The 24,446-nt window shown below is 36.9% G+C and overlaps 1 protein-coding gene across 3 annotated transcripts in view; it reads right to left on the bottom strand.

The window, feature by feature from the left end:
- Positions 1-14,186: 14,186 nt before the first annotated feature.
- The window catches only part of LOC106093356 (uncharacterized), a 163,965-nt gene continuing 153,705 nt past the window's right edge, over positions 14,187-24,446 (bottom strand). For all 3 annotated transcript variants that reach the window (XM_059360396.1, XM_059360397.1, XM_059360398.1), the window contains 2 exons: positions 14,610-14,777; positions 14,187-14,533 (listed from right to left, as the gene is read on the bottom strand). In XM_059360396.1, the coding sequence (XP_059216379.1) occupies positions 14,339-14,533; positions 14,610-14,777 (363 nt within the window). In that variant the 3' untranslated portion in view covers positions 14,187-14,338. The remainder of the gene's footprint in view (positions 14,534-14,609; positions 14,778-24,446) is intronic.

Genomic DNA, 24,446 nt, shown 5'->3' with positions numbered 1-24,446 from the left:
GTATACGTGTATGTAAAACACATTTCCAAATAATTATCCAGTGAAATATGCATAATTTATGCCCCCATAACAGATATATCAAAATATGGTTCGATTTGCACCAAATTTGGCACGGACATTGAGTGGTCTAATAAGCACAAGTCATTGTTCAATTTTGTAGAACAAAATATTGGACTTTTTGGTAGCTATATCAAAATACAGACCGATCTGAATCATATTCGACACGGATGTCGAAAAGCCTAACATATGTCACTGTGTCAAATTTCAGCAAAATCGAATTATAAATGCGCCTTTTTTGGGGCCAAGACCTTAAATCTAGAAATCGATCTATATGGCAGATATATCCAAATCTGAACCGTTATGGGCCAAATTGAAGAAGGAAGCCGAAGGGCCTAACACAACTCAATGTCCCAAATTTCGGCGTAATTAGACAATAAATACGTCTTTTATGAACCCAATGCCTTGAATCGAGAGATCGGTCTATATGGCAGCAATATCCAAATTTGGGCTAATCTGAGCCAAATTGCAAAACGATGTCTGAGAGCCTAACATAACTCATTGTCCCAAATTTCGGCAAAATCGGACAGCAACAGCGTCTTTGATGAGCTCAAAACCTTAAATCGGAGATCAGTATATATCGCAGCTATATCCAAATCAGGACCCATCTGGGTCAAATTGAAGAAGAATGTCGAAGGCCCTAACACAACTCACTGTCCCGAATTTCGGCGACATCGGATCATAAATACGCCTTTTATGGTCCCAAAATCATAAATCGAGAGATCAATATATATGTATCTGTGCAAAATTTCAGCTCAATATTTCTATTTTGAAAGACTGTAGCGTGTTTTCAACATACAGACTGACGGACATGGCTAGATCGTCTTAGATTTTTACGCTGATCAAGAATATATGTACTTTATAGGGTCGAAAATGGATATTTCGATGTGTTGCAAACTAAATAACAAAATGGATATACCCCCATCCTTCGGTGGTGCGTATAAAAAGATATGTCAACATAAACGTGTGTTATATGTGCTTCAAAGAAAGATTATTCGTGAAATTTATGGACCAGTTTATGGCGAATAATGGCGTCGTATGAACCACGAACTGTATTAGCTATATGATGACGTTAGTTAAACGCAACGGTTGCTTTAGCTAGGTCATGTTGTCAGAATGAATGAAGAAGCTCCAGCAAATAAGTCTTTTGAAGGGGATCCCTGTGGTACATGCAAACCGAAACGACCAAAAGCCCGATGGAAAGATCAAGTGGTGAAAGATGTCAAAACTTGAATTCAGATATTTTAGAAGGAACGCGAAGATCGAGGTGCCACGAAAGCTTTTCTAAGTTGGGCTTATGGAACAAATGTTCCGTCCAAGCCTATTACAGTAAACATAATATGTACTTCAAAATGTTTATTAAAAAAATTGGAAAAACCCATCGAGTTCTCAAATCTATGATGATCTCATGATCTAAATGACACCTCATCTCTTACAATTTAAAATTTCAAACGGCATATATTTTAGTTTTGCTTTATTCTTTCCCACTGTGCATCGTCATACAGCTCATACAGTCCGTGGTTCATATGGCGCTTATACTCTCCATCAATGCAAATTAGTCAATACATTTTACAAGGAATCTTTATATCAAACACTTCAAGCACTACCTCGTCTGCCTTCACAAGTACTTATGCCTCGGAACCAAGAATCAGTGAGTAATCTGCTTGCTTAACCCAAAGTAGGAACTCTTTGCCAGTGTTGTTGTTTCTTTCATTGCCAGGTTACGGCGTTTCCGAGGTAGATAACTATGCAGACTATCTCAAACTTGTGGTTTTCTACTTTCTCCACTTTCTAATCTGTTCGGGTGTAGAAGACGTTGTGGTAGTTCATGCCATCCAATTTGTTTTTTCTCTGTTTACTGCCATAACCACTTTCAATGATTCTCTTTCGAATAGTTGAAAGGTTGCAGTTACTACTTCCGGTGACCGACCCATGATATCGATGTCGTCGGCATAGGCGATAAGCATGTGTTGTCTTGTGGGTAGTGTACAATATCTATTCACATCTTCATCTCGTACAATCTTCTCCAGCAGAATATTAGAGAAGTCACACGATAAGCTGTCTCCTTGTCTAAAACTATGTATGGTATTGAATGGTTCGGACAGATTCTTTCCTATTCTTTCTGAGGAACGTGTATTAGTGAGTGTCATCCTGCAGAGTCTTATTAATTTTGCCAGGACACAAAACTTAGATATGGCTTGAAACACTTTTGAACGTGTAGGGCTGTCGAAAGCGATTTTATAGTCAAAGAAAAGATGGTAATGGTTGACCTGTCATTCTCGGGACTTATCCAGGATTTGGCGCAGTGTGAATATATGGTCTATGGAGGATTCACCAGGTATGAAGCCCCATTGATTTGGCCTAATTATCTCATTGACTTTAGGTTTTTATCTTTCAAACCGTACGCTCGAGAGTATCTTGTATGCGATGGGAAGAGACTGTAGTTGCCACATTCCGTCTTGTCTCCTTCCTTGTGTATGGGACATAGTATGCCGAGATTACAATCATCGGATATGCGTTCTTCTAGTCAAATCGAGCAGACGGACTAATGCATACGCCTTATCTGAGTGTCGCCTCCGGTCTCAAATAGTTCAGCGGGCAACCCATCGGCTCTTGCCGCCTTATTGTTCTTCAGTAACTTGGGCCTCATTCTGACGTTTACTTTTTTAACCATCATCAGAGATTGGTTCCTCTTTGACGCCAACTTCGGACACTAGCAGCTGGGAAAAATTGTCTTACCATATCCCAAGCACTAGTGTGCTTGGTTTCCAGATTACCTTCTTTATCTCTGCAGGAGGATGTGCATGAACTAAAGCCATCTGTTTCATTTTTGATTCTTTGGTAAAATTTCCTAACTTCATTCTGACTCCTGTAGATATCAATTCGCTCACACTCACGTCTTTCATTTCCTTTTTATACCCTACACCACTACTGTGGTACAGGGTATTATAACTTAGTGAATTAGTTTGTAACGCCCAAAAGGAAGAGAGATAGACCTATTGATAAGTATACCGATCTAAATCTCGGCCGATTTCTATGAAATTCACCAGTAACATCGAGAGTCATAAGAAAATCCTTCCTGCAAAATTTCGAGGGAATCAGTTAAAAAATGAGCACTTTCTTGCAATATTTCACAAAATCGGACGAACATATATATGGGAGCTACACCAATATCTGAACCGATTTCAGCAAACTTCTCAGATACTGTGGCAGTCGTCGAGAAAACCGTTTTGCAAAATTTTTGGCAAGATGGGTCAATAAATGCGCTTGCTGTGACTCTAGGAGTGAAAATCTGAACCGATATTTTTGGTACCAAAATTTACAAATTTTTATGAACACTTAGGCACCGATCATATATTTCCTTGTTGTACCTGCATGCCAAATTTCAGACCTTCAGCTCCATCTGTAAAGAATGTACCAAGTGGTACCAATTGCCGTACTCAATGTGCATCTTATCTCGTTACCAGTAATATTTTCCATTTTTTCTTTCCCCTCTTATTATTTTGCAGCAGATGTCTTTTAAGTCAAATTTCAAAATGATAGCTCTATCCACTCGCCCTGTACAAAGTTCACCCATTTCGTAAATTTTTTGTACTTTTTTTAGTACATAAATGTACAAGTTCCCAAAAACTCTTATAGTCATCCCATTTAGGTTGCTATAGTGTACCTCAGTTTCAAAATTCAGAGCTCGAGCTAAATTTACATAGAAAGTAACAAATAGGACTAATTACGGCACTCATCGTACTATTTCTCCCGTTCCGGTACTATTTTGTGAAATTTTGTTCACTAAACCGTATTGTTTTCATGACGCTCTTTAATTCCAGCCAATTCCGTTCGCGCTGTGCCAATATGTATCATTTCATACTTTTTATACCCTCCACCATAGGATGGGGGGTATACCATTTCGCCATTCTGTTTGTAACTACTCGAAATATTCGTCTGAGACCCCATAAAGTATATATATTCTTGATCGTTGCGACATTTTATGTCGATCTAGCCATGTCCGTCCGTCTGTCCGTCCGTCCGTCTGTCTGTCGAAAGCAACCTAACTTCCGAAGGAGTAAAGCTAGCCGCTTGAAATTTTGCACAAATACTTCTTGTTAGTGTAGGTCGGTTGGTATTGTAAATGGACCATATCAAGTAGGGTTCAAATCGGTTTATAACCTGATATAGCTGCCATATAAACCGATCTGGGATCTTGATTTCTTGAGCCTCTAGAGGTCGCAATTATTATCCGATTTGCCTGAAATTTTGTACGATGAATCCTCTCATGACCATCAACATACGTGTTTATTATGGTCTGAATCGGTCTATAGCCCGATACAGCTCCCATATAAATCGATCTCTCTATTTTACTTCTTGATCCCCCAAACGCCGCAATTCTTATTCGAATTGGGTGCCATTTTACACAGGTCTCCAACATATAATTTAATTGTGGTCCAAACCGGACCATATATTGAAATCGATTTAATAGCAGAGCAAATCTTTTCTTATATCCTTTTTTGCCTAAGAAGAGATGCCGGGAAAAGAACTCGACAAATGCGATCCAAGGTGGAGGGTATATAAGATTCGGCCCGGCCGAGCTTGTTGGTACTAGAGATAGATTCTATATTAATCAAAATTCAACTGTATAAGTACAATATAATCTTCCTGGCTTTTTATACCCTCCACCATAGGATGGGGGGTATACTAATTTCGTCATTCTGTTTGTAACTACTCGAAATATTCGTCTGACACCCCATAAAGTATATATATTCTTGATCGTCGTGACATTTTATGTCGATCTAGCCATGTCCGTCCGTCCGTCTGTCTGTCGAAAGCACGCTAACTTCCGAAGGAGTAAAGCTAGCCCCTTGAAATTTTGCACAAATATTTCTTATTAGTGTAGGTCGGTTGGTATTGTAAATGGGCCATATCGGTCCATGTTTTGATATAGCTGTCATATAAACCGATCTTGGGTCTTGACTTCTTGAGCCTATAGAGGGCGCAATTCTCATCCGATTGGAATGAAATTTCGCACGACGTGTTTTGTTATGATATCCAACAAGTGTGTCAAGTATGGTTAAAATCGGTTCATAACCTCATATAGCTGTCATATTAACCGATCTTGGGTCTTGACTTCTGGAGCCTCTAGAGGGCGCAATTCTTTTCCGATTTGAATGAATTTTGGCACAAAGTATTTTGTAATGATATCCAACAGCTGTGCGAAGTATGGTCCAAATCGGTTCATAACCTGATATAGCTGCCATATAAACCGATCTGGGATCTTGACGTCTTGAGCCTCTAGAGGTCGCAATTATTATCCGATTTGCCTGAAATTTTGTACGACGGATGCTCTCTTGACCATCAACATTCATGTTTATTATGGTCTAAATCGGTCTATAGCCCGATACAGCTCCCATATAAATCGATCTCTCTATTTTACTTATTGAGCCCCCAAAGGGCACAATTCTTATTTGAATTGGCTGACATTTTACACAGGTCTCCAACATATAATTTAATTGTGGTCCAAACCGGACCATATCTTGATATTGCTCTAATAGCAGAGCAAATCGTTTCTTATATCCTTTTTTGCCTAAGAAGGGATGCCGGGAAAAGAACTCGACAAATGCGATCCATGGTGAAGGGTATATAAGATTCGGCCCGGCCGAACTTAGCACGCTTTTACTTGTTTATATTTAATTTAATAAAGATAGTTTAAATAAACGTCTGTCTCATTTATTTTTAGTTTAATTCTTGTATCTAATAATGCATGTAATTTAAAGCACATTTTATATATTTAATCAAATCTCTCCAATCCTCCTCTCGTTGGCCGTTCAATATATTGATCATTTCATGTTCATCTAGTATTATTTTGCCAAAGTATTGTAATCGAAACTCTTTTAGCACTGGACAAACTTCTACAAAATGTTGGATATTTTCGATAGCCTCTATGTTGCAGAGGATACATAATTTATGGTTATTTTCAACTCCGTATAAATTGTTATTTAAGTTAAGCATTCCGCTTCGCGCCTTTAGAATCCGTATGATGGTATCATTCTCATCTGTTATATATGATAACCCTTTATTATAGTCAAGATGCTTGAAAACCCGTTTTGTCGAGTTTTTATTTCGGATATTACCATGGATGTTTTCAGTTTTAAAGCCGTTAGCAGATCAATGCTGAAAGTTTGCCATTGGTCGAAAATATTCGGCAATTCCGGCCAATTGATGTTGAGATCTCTTGTTATATTTCTCAAATATTTCACCCAAAACTAATTCCTTTCAATTAGGGCTCTCGTTAGCTTCTTTGGCAACTGATTTGCATTATAATGAGCAAAACATAATAATAATATATTTCAAATGTAGACCCATCGTGTATATATGAATTTCTTTAACATAAGTTTCCAACATCAGTACATAATTTGGCGTATTTTTCGGCGAACATAATATTTTTTTCATAAAGCAGCGTTGAAGTTAGCCTACTTCATCAAAATGTCTGAAACCCCATATTTGGGATGCGTGGCTCTGTATTGCTCTACAAACTGCTAAGTACACCTGCCATTTCATACGTAGACTGATCATTATGTGGTTCCAAGTCGTATTAAGAGCATGATTTTGAAAACTCAGGTTTGAAGTAAAAATAACTCTCGAATAATTAAATTCAGAGGTAATTTTGACTTCTTCACCATATTGACTGAAAGGTTCCACCTGTTGCAATAGATTTCCAACTTGTCAATCATTCGTTGTATTGTTTCTTAATCATCAGAGAAAATAACAATATCATCTGCGTGTAGTAAATTTGTCAGATTAATACCATTGCACTGCAGTCCTCCCCCCAGGCTATCACGCAAAGCGCATAACAGGGGTGATAGCAAACATACCAGTTTTACGCCAGCCTTAGTTTGACATTTCCTCCCCCGTCCATACAGCGTACTGTGTATTAGATTATATATGTTCTCAACAAGCTTAGCAAATTTTTAGGAGACACCCAGTTCAAATAATTTATAAATTTAGGCTTACAAAATATTATAAGCCTACAATATATGGGTAGACTTTCTTCTTCTCGTCTAGTTTAAAACTTACTTTTGCAGACAAGTTGTATATAATATTGTATGTGGAATAGCCTGGTCTGAATCCTGCTTGAAATTCAGTCAAAACATTCTCAGATTCTACCCATTTCCATAACGCTCGATAAAAATTCCCATCATGCAATACAGTTTGAGAAAGCAATTCTTCTGTAATTATTGGGTTGTTCACAATCGCATTTTTATATATTGGGTATATAGTAGTTCTAATAAATGACTCGTCTACGTTTTCACCTTTCAGTATCTTATTATACTTTCTTAACAATATGTTACGGCAGTTTTTATACCCTCCACCATAGAATATGGGTATACTTGGCACTTCAGCCAATCACGGATATATGGGACTCGGTTTAATTATTCCGTATTGACTGAAAAAACGGCAGAACAGATTTTCTCCAAATGTTCGCATAATGTGTGGATTGGTCTGAAAGGAAATATAGGCTTTATAATTTTTCGATATCGGAAGGGGGACGGACCCTCCCCCTCATGCCAAAAATGCAACCCAAAATTAAAGAAAGGTATTGGAGAGTAGAATACGAATATGGTATTAAAATTTGAGTCTACGTACCCATCGGGCCGCCCCAATAAAAGGTATTCGGGAGTAGATTTCGAATCTGGCATACAAAATCAGATCGAAAAATAGGGGGTCATCCCACCCCTCAAAAACGCCATTAAACCCATTATGACTATGTGATACTTGGCTGAACCGATTTTCTTACAATTTTCACACCCAGCGCAGCCTCCTTCCCCCCAACCCCAAAACTCCTCTAAACAGATATATTCGAAGTTCATGTCATTGGCCGTTAAAGAAAGCGCAGCGGAGCGGGCCCGGTTTGTAGGAATGTATATATATTCTTGATCGTCTGACATTTTAAGTCGATTTCCGTCCGTCCGTCTGTCGAAAGCACGCTAATTTTCGAAGGAGTAAAGCTGTCCGCTTAAAATTTTGGACAAGTACTTCTAATTAGTGAAGGTGATTTGGGATTGTAAATGGGCCAATTCGGTCTGTTTTGATATAGCTGCCATATTAACCGATCTGGGGTCTTGACTTCTTGAGCCACTAGAGGACGCAATTCTTATCCGATTTGGCAGAAATTTTGCATGAGGTGTTTTGTTATGAGTTTTAAGAACTGTGTCAATTATGTTTTAAATCGGTATATAACCTGATATAGCTGTCATATAAACCGATCTGGGTCTTGATTTCTTGTTCCTCTAGAGGGCGCAATTTCTATCCGATTTGGCTGAAATTTCGCATTAAGTATTTCGTTATGACTTCTAATAACTGTGCCAAGTATGGTCTAAATCAGTCCTTAACCTGACTGATACAGCTGTCATATAAACCGATCTCGAATCTTGACTTCTTGACCCTCTAGAGGGCGCAATTCCTATGAAATTTTGCATGAGGTGTTTTGTTATGATTTACAACAACTGTGCCAAATATGGTTCAAATCGGTACACAACCAGATATAGCTGCCATATAAACCGATCTGGGATCTTGACGTCTTGAGCCTCAAGAGGGCGTAATTATTATCCGATTTGGTTGAAATTTTGTACAACGGCTTCCCCAAGACCTCCAACATACGTGTCAAATATGGACTGATCTTTAGTCTGATACAGCTTCCATGTAAACCGATCTCCCTCATTTACTTCTTGAGCCCCTAAACGGCAAAATTTTTATTCGATTTCGCTGAAATTTTACAAATAGACTTCTACTGTGGACTCCAACATTCAAATCAATCAGCCTAGCAATTCTTTTCTTTTATACTTTGTTTGTCTAAAAAGAGATACCGGAAAACAGCTCGATAAATGCGATCCATGTTGGAGGGTATATAAGATTCGGTCCTGCCGAACTTAGGACGCTTTTACTTGTAACAAATAATCGTATAATGTTTTTGAGCCACTAAATATTTGTTTTTTTTTCTTCAGTCTCACCAATTTTTCTTTATGTTTTTAACAGTTTTAAGTACTTTTCTCGTGCGTTGTTGCATTTTGGATCATACCACTGTTGTTTCGATACAAAATTCTTCAAAGGAACATTAACTTTCGCTACTGACGACTTTATCACTTCCGTAAGATTGCTTAAACTTTCCATGTTTTTAATTTTATTTGTCTCAATCGACAATTTATTATGATATTCCCTTTTCCGGTTATCCATCCATCGAATTTTTGGTAAAAGATTTATGGTTTATGTTTTGGGGGTAACCTCTTTGACTTTTAGATTTATTATTATAGGCATATGATCCGACCAAGCCATGTTATCAACCTTAAAAAGTTCGACATTATGACATACTCCGCATATATCTATAAACGACTCTCCAAATGTATTTATAAAAGTAAAGCTCCCAGATTCATCTCCGTTAGTTCTTCCGTTTAGAATTGACATGTTATTATTAGCCATGAATTCAATTACTTGCCTTCCTTGGCGGTTGATTATTGTGTCTTCTGAATTTCTACTTTCTCGACCCAATTGAAAGGTTAAAATAAATGAATCATCAATCTCCTGTCTAAACTCTCTAATTCTGGCATTTAAGTCTCCCATTACAATTTGGTTTACATCATTTATTAAGAACAGGTTTGAGATCCTTTAAACTTCCAGTCCCAACACGCAGGTCTGATATAGGTCGGTACCAATGTAAAACATTTTAAGCAAGTTTGGTTGTCTATCCTAAATATATATGAAGATATTCCCATGCACTTCATTCGGGTGCTTAATTCTAGTATAAGCCCTCCGGTTGCTCTTCCATATCTGCTAAAACGCTTTGCTGCTTCAAAATTCAAAGTAAATCCTTGAAAATATTTTTTGCTGACTCGTAACCGTCTTCATTTAGATGAGTTGGAGTTTATCAAGGTTGGAGTTTATAGTGTTTTTAATAATAGAAATAAGGTCTGTTATTTCAATATTAATTCTTTTAGTAGTTTGTTTTTTTTCCGGTGAAGTTTCAGATAATTTCCTCATGGGTGTATGACTATTGTTATCCATCCGTTTCGATGACTGTTTATACGATAAATTTGAATAATCGCAATTGGCCAGTTACAGCAGAAATTACTTGCTCAAACTGTTGGCATATTTTAAGGGCCGAAATAAGTTCCAAACAAAAGGTTGTAACATACCATATGATTCCACAATTACAATGTAATCGATGACGATATAATAGACTTACGAACAGGTTTGAGGAAAGAGCGCAGCTGATGTTTGTTGAATGTTTATTGTAATATTAGAAATTTAAGTAGAAACCCAAGACCCAAGACCATCATTCGTGCAAATTTCGTTTGGGCTGGGCGATGATCAGTTAGCCAGTCAGTCACGCAACTCTTTTATGTACATATATGTACATATACCCACGGTATGCTTCACTACCCCCTTGGTTGGTATTCGAGATGACATTACAGTGGACTGCAAATTGTCAAAGTATAAAAATTTCAAATGCCGTGTTATGAAAACTAAATAGTACACTACATACATAAATTTTGTATACCTAAATCCACGAATATCAAAAAATTGTTGTAGCTAACTAATGTGCATAGTCAAGGAGTAACTGCATTCCAATTTCAAAAACTTTAGCTCAATTCGTTAAGAGGGAACTATTTTGTTCTTTTTAGTACCTACGTGTGCGAATTTCAAAAATATATTCTAGTCACTCAATATTTACTGTCAAGAAGTAAATATATCCCAAATTCAGAGCTCTATCTCAATCCGTATAGAAAGTACTGATTTGTACGTTTTAGTACCTACATTTAAGAAACAAAAAAATCGTTTAGGTGCCCAATTTATACTACATAACTGAATCTGTATTCCAATTTTGAGAGCTCTAGGTCAATATGTAAAAAAAATACTATCTTGTAAGTTTTAGTACCAGAATGTACAAATCCATACAATGTACGTTTTGGTACCTAAATTTACGAATTTCGATAAAATTTTCCAGTTGCCATCTATATACTGTTAAAGTGTACCTGTATCCCAAATTGCCAGGGAAGTACCATTTTGACGGTTTTTGTAGCAAAATATACGAATTGCAAAAAATCTTTTAGTAGCCCGATATATACTGTGAAGGTGCACCTGTATCAAAAATTTCGGAGTTCTATCATTATGTATGAATGATAGTCGCCTGATAAATACTATCAAGATGTACCTATATCAAAAATTTAAGAGCTCTATCATTATGAATGAATTAAAAAAAATCTTTTAGTCGCTCAATATATACATTCAATGTTTCAACTATACCACAACGTGTAAATTTTCTCGACTTATGGCACGATTTGTTACGACATATCGTATTTTTGTTATGGCTGCGATAATTCTTGTCAAGTTGGTTAATTCTAGCTATCCCCATTCGCTGTAGGCGAAGATAAGCTATTTCGTACTATTTTGTACTTTTTGGTACCAAAATGTACGAATTTTTAATATGTCATTTATTCACATATCATATATTTCCTAATTGTACCTACATGCCAAATTTCAGACCTCTGGCTCCATCTGAAGAGAAAGTACCAAATAGTACCAATTTTGGTAGCAAAATATATAAATTTTGAATAAATCATTTATTCAACCATTATATATTTCTTAGTTTTAATTTCATGCAAAATTTCAGACATCTAACTCCATCTGAACAAAAAGTACAAAATTGAAGCAATTGTGGTACCAAAATTTACGAATTTTTAATAGATCATTTAGACACCCATCATATTTTTCTTGTTGTACCTGCATGCCAAATTTCTCCATCTGTAAAAAAAGTGCCAAGTGGTACCAATTGCAGTACAAAACGAGCATCTTTCCCCGCTACCAGTACTGTTTTTCCAATTTTTTCTTTCCACCTTCATTATTTTGTAGCAGTCAAATTTCAAAATACTAGCTCTATCCGTTCGCCCTGTAAAAAGTTTACCCATTTCGTACATTTTTGGTACTTTTTAAGTACCTATATGTACAAATTTCCAAACCATGGAAATGCCATGGTGCACCCAAATTCCGAAATTCAGAGCTCTAGCTCAATTTGCGAAGAAAGTACCAAATAGTACAAATTTCGGCACTAAACGTACTATTTCTCCCACTTCCGGAACGATTTTCCAAAATTTTTTTCTTCAAAAACTTTTTTTCGAGACTCTCTTTCATTTGAGTCAAAAAAAAAATTTTTTCTAGCCCCTGGCAAATAGTACCCATGTTCGAACTATTTAGTACTATACTTAACGTACGAATACAACCAAACCGGGCCTTATCTCGCGCCTCCGGCCCAAGACCAAGATTCGTTAAAATTTTCATAGTTCTGGCTTTAACCGTTTGGGCTGAGCAGTAATCAGTTAGCCAGTCAGTCAATTACGCCACTCCTTTGTATATAGAAATTCCACTCCAAAAACTTATTTTTATTTTCAATTATTCGACTACTGATATATTCATGTAGTTTTTACATATCCCTTACCAATGTACCACCAATCTTAATTCAATTATTGCAAACAAGTAAAAACGTATTAAGTTCGGTCGTACAGAACTTTGGATACCCACCACCGTAGATATATACATCATCCTATTTTATTATAACTCCACTACGATATCCATAGTTAAATCCAATTATCGCCCGTGTTGGATCAGATTTGATTCAGATGCCGAAAACTCTTATACAATTCGCAGTTTCAGCGAAATCGGGCAATAAATCCGTTTTTAATGGGATTAAGACCCTAAATTGGAAGATTGATCTATATCGCAGTTATATCTATCTAAATATAGTCTGATCTGATGGCGGGAGTCTTATAGCAACTCACTGTTTCAAATTTCAGCAAAAGCGGGTACCAAATGCGGCTTTTATGGGCTTAAGACCCTAACTCAGAATATCGGTCTATATGGTATGTTCCATATTCTAGTTGGATAGTGGGGTGTTTAAAGCAACTCACTGTCTCAAATTTCAGAAAATCGGATATCAAATGGAGCTTATATGTGCTTAAGACCCTAAATCGGCAGATCGGCAGCTATATCCAAATAAAATTCCGATCTGAACCATATTCGGTTGAGATGACGAGAGTTAAAGGAATTGTGTGTTTTAAATTTCAGCTAAATTGGGAAATAAATAAATATGACCAGATATTCGGGTCGCACGTCGGGGCTCCTATTGCAACTCATTGCTTCAAATTTCAGCGAAATCGGACAAAAAATGCGGCTTTTTTGGCATACTAGGGTCTTATCCCATTCACGAACTTGGCCTGCATATGGTAAAAATACTGTTCTGTGTCAAATTTCAGCTCAATATCTCAAGACACACGGACATCGCTAAATCGTCTTAGAATTTTACGAACCTTGTAGGGTCAGAAATGGATATTTCGATGTGTTTCAAACGGAATGACTAATTGAATATAGCCCCTATCCTTTGGTGGTGGATATAAAAAACCACTTCAAGCATCTAATGTTGCCCTCTTGCAGGGTATTTCCTTTTGGAATTGTGCGTGTATGTTGGTAATTTAAAAGCTAAGTGTTTTTAGTAAATTTGCATTGTTATAATACCATTCTGTTGTTATGATAGGATTATTATTTCACCCCATAAACGAGGCACAGCCACAAAAATATGCATATTTGGGTAATTTATGTCACAAAACAATGTATATGAATGACAAGGCCTAAAATGGCTGAGGGCTGAGAATGAATATACAATAGGAATGAAGTCTGGGACAACGACGCTAAATGTAAGAATAATATTCAAGGAACTTTAAAGCAAACACATGCAAACCAAAGAGAACGTAAATGCACACACACACGCACATATGTACATGATTGTATAGTCATGATTTACCCCAAAGTGTAAGGAAACGGATATAGGAGAACGTATCCTTTTCCTCTTTCGTTTGTGAACTGCTAACACAACTTAACACAAAGCAGCACAGCACACACCGCACAACAAACAATATTGCGTATGATTTACGTCTAATTTTCCACATCATTTCCTTGCTAGGATTGGCATGGCCACAGTTACATTTCCATGATTAAAATGTTTAAAATTTTGTCAGCCACAAACTTTGCAGAAAAAATGCGAAATGACGAACAACATCTTTACCTTTTTTTAGCTTTAAAATTTAAGCGTTTAATGTCAACTTTAGTTTTCAAGCGCTCATATAAGCTGTGCGTAAATAATATGTGGTTATTTATATATGTCTGTTTGCTTCTTCTCTTTTCAAAGGATTCACTTTGTTTGGGTTAATAAGATTTTTTTAAGTTTGGCGCTTGCAAAAACTGCTTCCTATTTGTTATAATTTTTTCGCTTCTTCATAGCTTTGGTTATGCTTGCCACCATGGCCACTTCCGGCATTGCTAGTTTAGCATTTTCTTGAAAGTCACAGCGTCGCGACAAATGTAGCCAAGCACGTTCCGGATTAAGTGATATTGGCGTTTGTAGCCATGTAATATAATCAATTTTTAAGGAACCCGTCAGTAACTGAAATCAACACAAGATTTATAAATATTTTTATCTCGATCAAATGAAAAGATTGTGGTTCTGCTATCTCAATTACCTGATCAAAGGGGTGTTGATCAATAAAGAACATTGTTTTCAGTAATGTTGACTTGTTTTCCTTAATATTTTGTCCATGAGCCCCTTGAAAAGGACTCGGCTCGTTTTCAGTGGTTCCCAGTTGCTCCATTAGCCATTCTTTGTTATTCTTCAAATATGAATAGCTAACCTACAATAGAAAACATTTACCATAAAATTATATTAAACTCTACGGATGAGGGTCGGATCCGAAAAAAGCTTTCAACCTGAGAAACAGTTTGAAATTATAATTTAAATTTTTATAGATTTTATAGATCAACCTTAATTTATCAAATATATCGGAATAGTCAAATCGAGATATGATTATAAAAATCATTACAACTGACATATATGCTCAAAAATATGATACAAGACGGATGAGTGTAGTAACCCCCTGAAGTGTTGTATATATGTATCTAAGTGTGAATCTCTTTTATAACCTGTCTCTCAAGTAGCACCTTTCGGACAAGCTACAGTCTATGGAAATTGCAATGAACTCCACGTGGCTCCTTTACATTCATAACAGAAGAATCCAGATTTCTAATACAAAAATGAAAATATACAACAAGTATTGAATAAGTTAAAATTTTTTATCAAGACGCTACTTTACCTACCCAGCAATACACCCAACTATATGTTACACTTTGAAACTTGGCTTCCTAGAACTCAACTTCTCCATTTTTAATTTACAAGTACCGGGATACAGCGCTACCTTTGTGACCTCATAATAATAAATACGCATTTTATGGGCCAAAAACCATAAATCAAGAGATCGGTCCATATGGCGGCTATATCCAAATCTGGACCAAACTGGGCCAACTTGCAGAACGATGTCGGAGAGCCTAACACAAATCACTGTCCCAAATTTTGGCAATATCGGACAATAAATGCGCCTTTTTTGGGCCCAAGACCTTAAATTAAGAGATCGGTCTATATCGCAGCTATATCCAAATCTGAACCGATCTCGGAAAAATTGAAGACGGATGGCGAAGGACCTAACTCAACTCACTGTCCCAAATGTTTGCAAAATCAGACAATAAATGAGCCTTATGTGCGCCTAAGACCTTAAATCGACGGATCGGTCAATATGTAATACCAACTGAAATCTGCTTATAATTACTAAAAATTTTAGTTTGAATTATGTTACAAACCATTGGCACCGTTTTCAATATGCACAATCCATTGTAAATTAATTTATAAATAAAGAAAAACTAGTTGAAACCCTGAATAACATGTTCTATATATCAAGAGTGAAATGTATTGTCAGTGTAAAACACTTTTTATTTCTCACGAATTTTTGCAAGAATTTATCGCAAAAAAGATGTACATGCATTTATCGTAAACAAAGTCGTTTTCCAGAAAAGAAGTTTGCAAATGCAAATATTGCACATGAACATTCCACTAAGGAACAGGGGCAAACTTCATATATATCAATGAGGGCAGTCCGATACAAGTTTAAGCTCAATGATAAGGGGCCTCCTTTTTATAGCAGAGTCCGAACGGCGTGCCGCAGTGCGACACCTCTTGGAGAGAAGTTTACATGGCATGGTACCTCACAAATGTTGCCAGCATTAGGAGGGGAAAAGCACCGTTGTACATTTTTTTCTGATGGTCCCGCCAGGATTCGAACCCAGGCGGACATGGCTACCTCTGCGCTACGGTAGCCTCCTAAAAAGAAAAGAAGTTTACTTGTCGAAAATTTCCTTTATGTCAAACAAATTTTTATTTTGAGTGTTTTTTTTTTTTTGAGTGTATTAGTGGCAGAAGGGGGTGGCGAAGGGAAATGGTGGTACGTTAGTCTATATATATAAAAAGAGTTGCGTGACTGACTAACTAACTAAAGCTGGAATCTTGAAACTTGGCACAAATATTGATATTGGGTCATAGGCGCGTGACAAGACGGAATTTTGAAATATTCGTACATTAAGGTACTAAAAGAATCAAATAGTACCAAATAGTGAATGTTTGTAGAGGGCGAACGGAAAAGTCTAGGAGAACAAATTTTGGCTCAAATGAGAAAGCGTCTCGAAAAAATAAGCTTTAGAGAAATAGTACGATTAGGGCCGCAGTTGGTTGTATTTGGTACCTTCTTTACGGATTGAATTTTGGTTAATTAGGCAAACTATGGCAATCTAAATTGGACAGCTACATTCTGCTTAAAGTATCATGTTACGTAAAATTGGGGTTGGGGAAAAAAATGTTAAGAGTTGTTCTCGAAACGACAGAAAACGTACTTTTAGTACAGCTTTTGGTATAATTTGGTACATTCTTTACTGATAGAGTTACGACTACATCTACCAAATTTCCCATAAACATTCCATTAAGAAATATATTATACTTCTCTCATATCAATGAATGCAGTCCTATTAAAGTTTAAGCTCAATGTTTAGGGGCCTGCTTTATCATTGATTCAAATAATTCAATAAATTGGTACAGCCCTCCCATAACCGATACCCAGATTTGATTTCTTGAGTTTCTGGAAGCAACCTGGAGGCCACCTTACAAATGTTGGCGACATTTGCAAGGTATGCAGTCACATTAAAACTTCTCTAACAAGTGGTGTCGCTAAGCGGCACGCTGTTTGGACTTGGCATAAAAATTGACCTATCATTGAGCTAAAACTTGAATAGGACTGAGTTCGTTGATATTAAAGAAGAAACGCAATGTTCGTGAGAAAATATGTATGGCAGCCGAAATAATTCCGTTTTTCCTTTTTTTTATTTGACATATAAAACTTAAATTTTGACTTAGGTCACTTGTAGTATGGGATACTCGTAGGTCACTTGTAGTATAGGTTGACTTGTAGTATAGGTCGACTTGTAGTATAGGTCGACTTGTAGTATAGGTCGACTTATAGTATGGGATACCCCGACATCGTGTTTTGAGGACCTGTCAAGCCCAATTCGGTAACAAATCGTAACAGAAGTGGGAGAAAACGGACTGTAGTACTGTAATTGATATTATTTGCCACATTATTAACGAATAAACTAAAGCTTTCATAATTAGGACACAGTTTTACCTTGACAGTATATTTTAGGCTACTAGTGGATTTTCTTGAAATTCGTCAACTAAAATTCTAAAACGTACAAAACTTTACTTTCTATACAAACTGAGGAATAGCTCTGAAATTAGGGATACAGGTACACCTTGAGAGTATATTCGGCCGACTAAAAGATATTTTTGCAATTGAGATTGAGGTACAGCTCTCAAAATCGGGATGCAGTTACTCCTTGACAGTTTAAATGGGGGAACTAGTCGATTTTTTGAAATTCGAGTATTTAGGTACTAAAACGTACAGAAACGTACTTTCTTTACGGATAGAGATGGATCTCTAAAATTTGGGATGCAGGATCTCCTTGACAGTATATATCGGGCGAATAGAAGATTTTATGACATTAGTATATTTAGGTAGGAGGCCACCGTAGCACAGAATTTGGCATGTCCGCCTATCACGCTGAACGTCTGTGTTCGAATCCTGACGAGAACATAAGAAAATAATATTTTAACGGTGGTTATCCCCTCCTAATGCTGGCTACATTTGTGAGGTACTATGCCATGTAAAAACTTCTCCCAAAAAGAGGCACCCTTTTATCATTGAGCTTAAATTTGAATCGGACACCACTCTTTGATATGTGAGAAGTTTGCCCATGTTTCTAATGGAATGTTCATGGACAAATTTGCAAATCTTTAGATTTAGGTACTAAAATGTACAAAATGGTACTTTCTTTGCGGATTGAGCCAAAACTCTAAATATTGTTATACAGTTACACTTGGCAGTATATTGGACGGCTAGGAGATTATTTTGAAATTCGTACATTTAGATATTAAAACATACAAAATGGTACTGTCTTTGTATTGAAATTCGTACATTAAGGTACAAAATGGAACTTTCTTAACAAATTGACCTACAGCTCTCAAAATCGGCATGCAATAACTCTTTGACAGTAAATATCGGGGAACAAGGGGATTTTTTGTAATTCACACATTTAAGTTTTAAAACGTACAGAATGGTACTTTCTTTAAGGATTGAGCTAACGCTCTATATCTATATTAGATGACAAGAATAGTTTTTTCAATTTTGTACATTTATATATCGAAACGTACCAAAATTCTTTCTTTACGGATTGAGCTAGAGCTCTAAAATTTGAGATACAGGAACACCTTTGCAATTTACATTAGGTGACTAAAAGAGTTTTTCGCAATTCGTACATTTACGTACAAAATGGTACTTCCTTTACAGATTGAGCTACAGTACTTTAAATTGGGGTACAGTTACACCTTGGCAGTATTAATTGGACAGCTAGGAACATTTTTTTGAACTTCGTGCATTTAAGTACTAAAATGTACAAAATGGTTCTTTCTTTAAGAACTGAGCTAGAGCTCTGAAATTTGGGATACAGGTACACCTTGAGTGTATATTTCGGCCGATTGAAGAATTTTTTTTAATTCGTACTTTAAGGTACTAAAACGTACAAAATGGTACTTTTCAAGCAGGTTGAGTTACAACTGTCAAAATCGGGGTGCAGATCTCCTAGATAGTATATATCGGGGGGAAAAGAGATTGTTTGTAACATTTAGGTACTTAAACGCACAAAATGGTTCCTTCTTTGCAGATAAAGTTAGAGCCTTGAAATTTGGTATGCGGGCAGACCTTGGCAGCATATATTGGACGACTAAAAAATTTTTTGATCTCAGATCAAAATTTCTATGTGTTACAAACGGAATGACTAAATTAGAATACCTCCATCCTATGGTGGAGGGTATAAAAAGACTGAAGGAAGTTTCACTGACTAGAGAGGTCGCCCCGTCAGCCATCCACGACCCTTGTAGAAGTCCACAATGACTCGGAGGTCGAAAAACTGTAGTGAACTCAGTGAAGAGAAGAGATTTTCTCCCCGTCATCGCGAGGCACTGGCAGAGCAGATGCACAACTGTCTTCAATTCCTCCTCATCCCCACAAATCTGCAGAAATCCTCATCATCCCGAGCCCATCGCCATGTCAGCGACCCGACATTGCAGTGGCCGGTCAGAAGTTTCGCCATTAATCCAAGGTCTCGAAGCCTTGGCTACCTTGCAGTCTACAACGCCAGTCCACGCCGAGTCAGCACATTCGTCATCATTCGTAGGAATCCATCATCCCAAACAGCCAACACAGAGGCGGGTTGGCCACCGGCGTCGCACTCCCAGAGTCCATCCGCTACCCAAACCTGAACAGCTCGTTGACCTCTTCATTCTGCGCCACCCCTTGATGGCCCGAAACCTAGCACAATGTAACAGCATCGCGACGGTCCCGCAGTAACCCGCAGTAAGGGCCTTCAGCGCCAACTGACTGTCCACATACACCGTTACACTCTGAGAGGGCCGCAGCTTCGGCCCGAAAGACGATGCACCCTTTCAAAAGTCTTACTGACTCCCTTATTCCTAGGAATTAAAAAAAAAACACTGCCCTGGTGCTCCCATCTAGTATGGACCCAATCGTGTAGAGGGAGGGACCCAAGAATGCCAGAAAGCTCCCAGACCAAAGCTCCCTCCGAGGGAAGACAACCTTCAGGTCGCTATCGAAGAAAGATCGGCCCGACCAGTGTTGCCAGTATTGGGGATTTCTTCCCAATTTGGGGATTTATATTCGAAAATGGGGACGACATTTTTGACTTGGGAATTCGGTCCAAAAAATGTGGTATTTTCGGGGAGAAATTTTCGGTTCAAATTTGTATACCCTCCACCATAGGATGGGGGTATACTAATTTCGTCATTCTGTTTGTAACTACTCGAAATATTCGTCTGAAACCCCAATTTGAACAAATACTTCATATTAGAGTATGTCGGTTGGGATTGTAAATGGGCCATATCGGCCCATGTTTTGATATAGCTGTTTCGATCATAGGTCTTGAATTCTTGAGCCTCTAGAGGGCGCAATTCTTATCCGATTGGAATGAAATTTTCCACGACATGTTTTGTTATGACTTCCAACAACTGTGCCAAATATGGTTCAAATTGGTTTATAACCTGATATAGCTGCCTTATAAACCAATCTTGGGTCTTGACTTCTTGAGCCTCTAGAGGTCGCAATTATTATCCGATTTGCCTGAAATTTTGAACGATTGATCCTCTCATGACTATAAAATATGTGTTTGTTATGGTTTGAATCGGTTTATAGCCTGATACAGCTCCCATATAAATCGATCTCTCTATTTTACTTCTTGTTTTATTTTACCTTTGCTATTTCTTTAGCATTATTTGATAAATGTGTAGAAAACATAAATCGATGCAATTTACAACAACTTACACTTGCTGCATTTCATTTTAGTGTTATATACTGCAAAGCACGATAAATTGGTTATTATTATCTGTTATCGCATGATATCGATAACTATACACAACTTTATATCCATAACTTCTAACTAGTACTGAATAGGACTAAAATAAAACACAGCAGCTGTATCAATGAGATGTTATGTCACCGTTGTTTGAACAATGCATTCATTTTTTTAAAAAGCTCGTATTATTTACTGTTATTGCATGATATCGATAACTTTAAATATCCAGTACAACTTGGCACTGAATAACATCGAATATGTAATGCTAAAAAACGGAACCAACATTGCTATCCATTTTTTACAACTTCAAAATTTTTATAACCATGCGTTCACACGACATACATTCACAGTGGATTTGACCGTCAGTAAAAAATAATATGAAGCATAGTTTTGTCCAAGAAATTAATTCTAATAAAACTATTAATTTAGTGCTTTTTTAAAACGTGATTCTTTAGACCAAGTGTCGCATTTAGCACTACTCCTCGCCCCCGATTTCAGCATCAAAAGGGAAATGGGAAAAGGGAGAAACTTGATGAGGTTCAAGATACAATGCGAAGTTTAGACGATCATCGCAATGTGGCTGCCGAATTCAACTGACGAGCGATCGACTGAGGGTACACGTGTTCTTGATAAGGTTGCAAAAACTGAATTTCAGAAACTAACTCACCTTCAGGCGTACTGGGTGTAAGTGGCAGTGTACTGGAAACGAACACAGCAAGCAACCACCAGTATATAATTGTATACTGGTGGACAGTAATTATTATTAAGGACACTTCTCTGCAAAATTCCCTATAAAATTTTTTTACAAATTTTTCAATTTGAATTTTTTGTATCCAGAAAATTGCTATTTTTCCCTTAAAAAATAAATACTGCCCGATTTTTCCATAAAAATACCCAAAATACCCATTCCGGGCAAATATGGTTTCCATATCGGCATTTTTTATTAAATTGGCTGTGGAGGCTGCACTACTTCGTAACCGTTACAGTAGTTGGCATGGGCATTTTGGCACTGTGCATTTAAATATATCATTATTTTGAAATAATGAACTTCGGATTGGCTTAAGTACTTTTTGATATGAAAGTATCTAGAAAAATGTTTTTTGTCAGAATTCTGAAAAAAATAAATAAACAATGGCAGCCATTTAAGACAGAATAGTACAAAGAGTTGGCTCAGTAGTGCCTTGAGAATAGGTTACTTATAACGGGCGGGGAAACTTGGTCCAAATGAATGAAAGAGTGGATTAAGATAAAATATTGATATATTTCTCAACGAAATTTCACTTCCCTCTGGTGATAAATTTATTGGCGAGTCATTTATTTTACGGCTAGGCAATGCTTTATGCCACAAAAGGCCAATTTTTTCTACTAGATTATGCCAAATGCATTACATTGGTCGCCACCAAGTCGAAATCTAAAAATTGTATGGGTCTAAATCAAGCAAAAACGCTGTAATTTATTGACAAGCGCTTAAGAAGACACAATGGCGGAAATTGAAGCTTTACGAAAAATGTTCCAATATATTTTAATAAAACTATAGTAAAATCCACTCCAAACGATCGCCAAATGTCACTCCCACTCTTCTATGCTCTATTTTCTATTCATTTGATCATAAAACTAATTATATATACTTTATTTATTCTTAGAATAAAGTTAAATGTCAAAATACTTACATTTTTGCATAATATTTTATTTGATAATGAAGTTTGAATAAAAAAAAATACGAAGTTTTAATTTATGACTACTTTTAGTCATATTATGAAATTTTAATTTCATAATATAAAAAATTTCTGTAAGCTAAACTGTTCGAAAATTTATTTGTCAAAACACTTATACCGATGACTGTAGCTGCCGTGAACCGAGGCATGTCTTTGGCTGTGGATTTGGGGATTTGTCTCCAGCTTTACTCCGTTGAATGAGAGGTTAACCACAATCCGCATAAAGGCCGAATTCGTCAAGGATATATTCCACGAGCATCTAGAAAAAGAATATGACTGCTGTCCCTCCCATGATATAAAAATCGTTCTGGGATATTTTATTCTATTTACCGATCGATGGGATTCTCATGATTCTTATTCAGCTTCATAGATGACTGTCCAATTATTATTTTTTGAAAAATTCTTCTTTTAAACTTAGCATCTTAACCTAAAGATGCGTAACGTTTAAGGATGCTCCTATACGAAAGGCTTTTTTCCGACTTTAACTAAGGTACATTATTGTCCTGTTCTAACTTTCAACGATATTTTGACCTTCATATCGGATTTTTATCTTTAACAAAAAATCATTAATTAAAGGAAAATATCTCTGACCAAAGGAAAAGTTTCCTTAAAAAGTTGGAAAGTTGATCATCTTTAAATTAAATTTGCTAATCTTTCGATCGAAGCTTTAAAATTATGACAAACCTTTTCTCAGTGGAGTTAGCAGCACTAGATTCCAACATCAAAAGATTGAAACACATGGCCACATGGCCTGTCCCAACAGTATAGCATCACAATGGCAAACTATTGCCCACCCCATAGAACTCATGGTACGACCAGGAGTGCCAAAAAGCTTATGAAGTCAAAAATGCGGCATATGGGGTAAGATTACAGCCTGGCAAAGGAGAGGTATCGGGAGAAAAGCAGAGAGGAGAAATGTCTCTTCCGCAAGAAGAAGAAGGAAATGGAAACACGTGAGTGTAAGCGAAACGAGATTTTCAGGAGTCTGAATGAGTCCGAAAATTCTACCAAAGAATTAAACATCAAACCGACGACTTTCTGCAGAGACAAAGAAAATCTGGTAACTGCTGCTGTAATCCGATGATGATCCCCATGAGTATAACGCAGAATCAATCCCTGATGATGGTATAGAATGTGTCCCACTTAGTCAGACCGAGGTCCACGTAGCAGTAACCCGGCTGAAAAACGATATGGCAGTAGGAACTGATGGTTGGCCGGCAGAACTATTGAAGACCGGAGTCGACGTCATCTTGTCTGCGCAATCTGCCTTGAAGAAGGCATACCCGATGATTGGAACATCATCATACTTTGTCCCGTACACAAGAGGATGAAATGTGCCAACTACAAGATACTTTCGAGTGTATTGTTTGTTTGTTTGTTTGTTTGTTTATTGAGTGTAACACCAGCACAACAAGATTATATCTTATATGTTAATGTGCTGATTCGCAATAGAGTATATAAAATAATGATTATTCTTTTTAAAAGGATATTAACTAATCTTAACATTTTAAATTATAGTAGTAAATATTAAGGACATTTAAAGAAAAATAATTCGTAGTTCATTTAAAAAATTTAAATAGCTCATTTTTGAATGAAGTTGCATTGCTTATGCTCTGTATGTTGGGAGGTAGGTTGTTCCAGAGACGCGTACTATGTACAATGTACTGTCGTTCAGAGGTTTGTGTGGCAAATCGTGGTTGAATGAGTTTTAGGCCACGGTTGGATCTGGCGAATTTCAGATGTTTGTGTAGGTATTCAGGTTCTTTTGTGTAGATTACCTTGTGCAGA

The sequence above is a fragment of the Stomoxys calcitrans genome, chromosome 1 (assembly GCF_963082655.1).
Source record: "Stomoxys calcitrans chromosome 1, idStoCalc2.1, whole genome shotgun sequence".
Taxonomy (NCBI): domain Eukaryota; kingdom Metazoa; phylum Arthropoda; class Insecta; order Diptera; family Muscidae; genus Stomoxys; species Stomoxys calcitrans.
The sequence above is the reverse complement of the archived record's forward strand: the minus strand, read 5'-3'. Positions and strand labels throughout refer to the sequence as shown.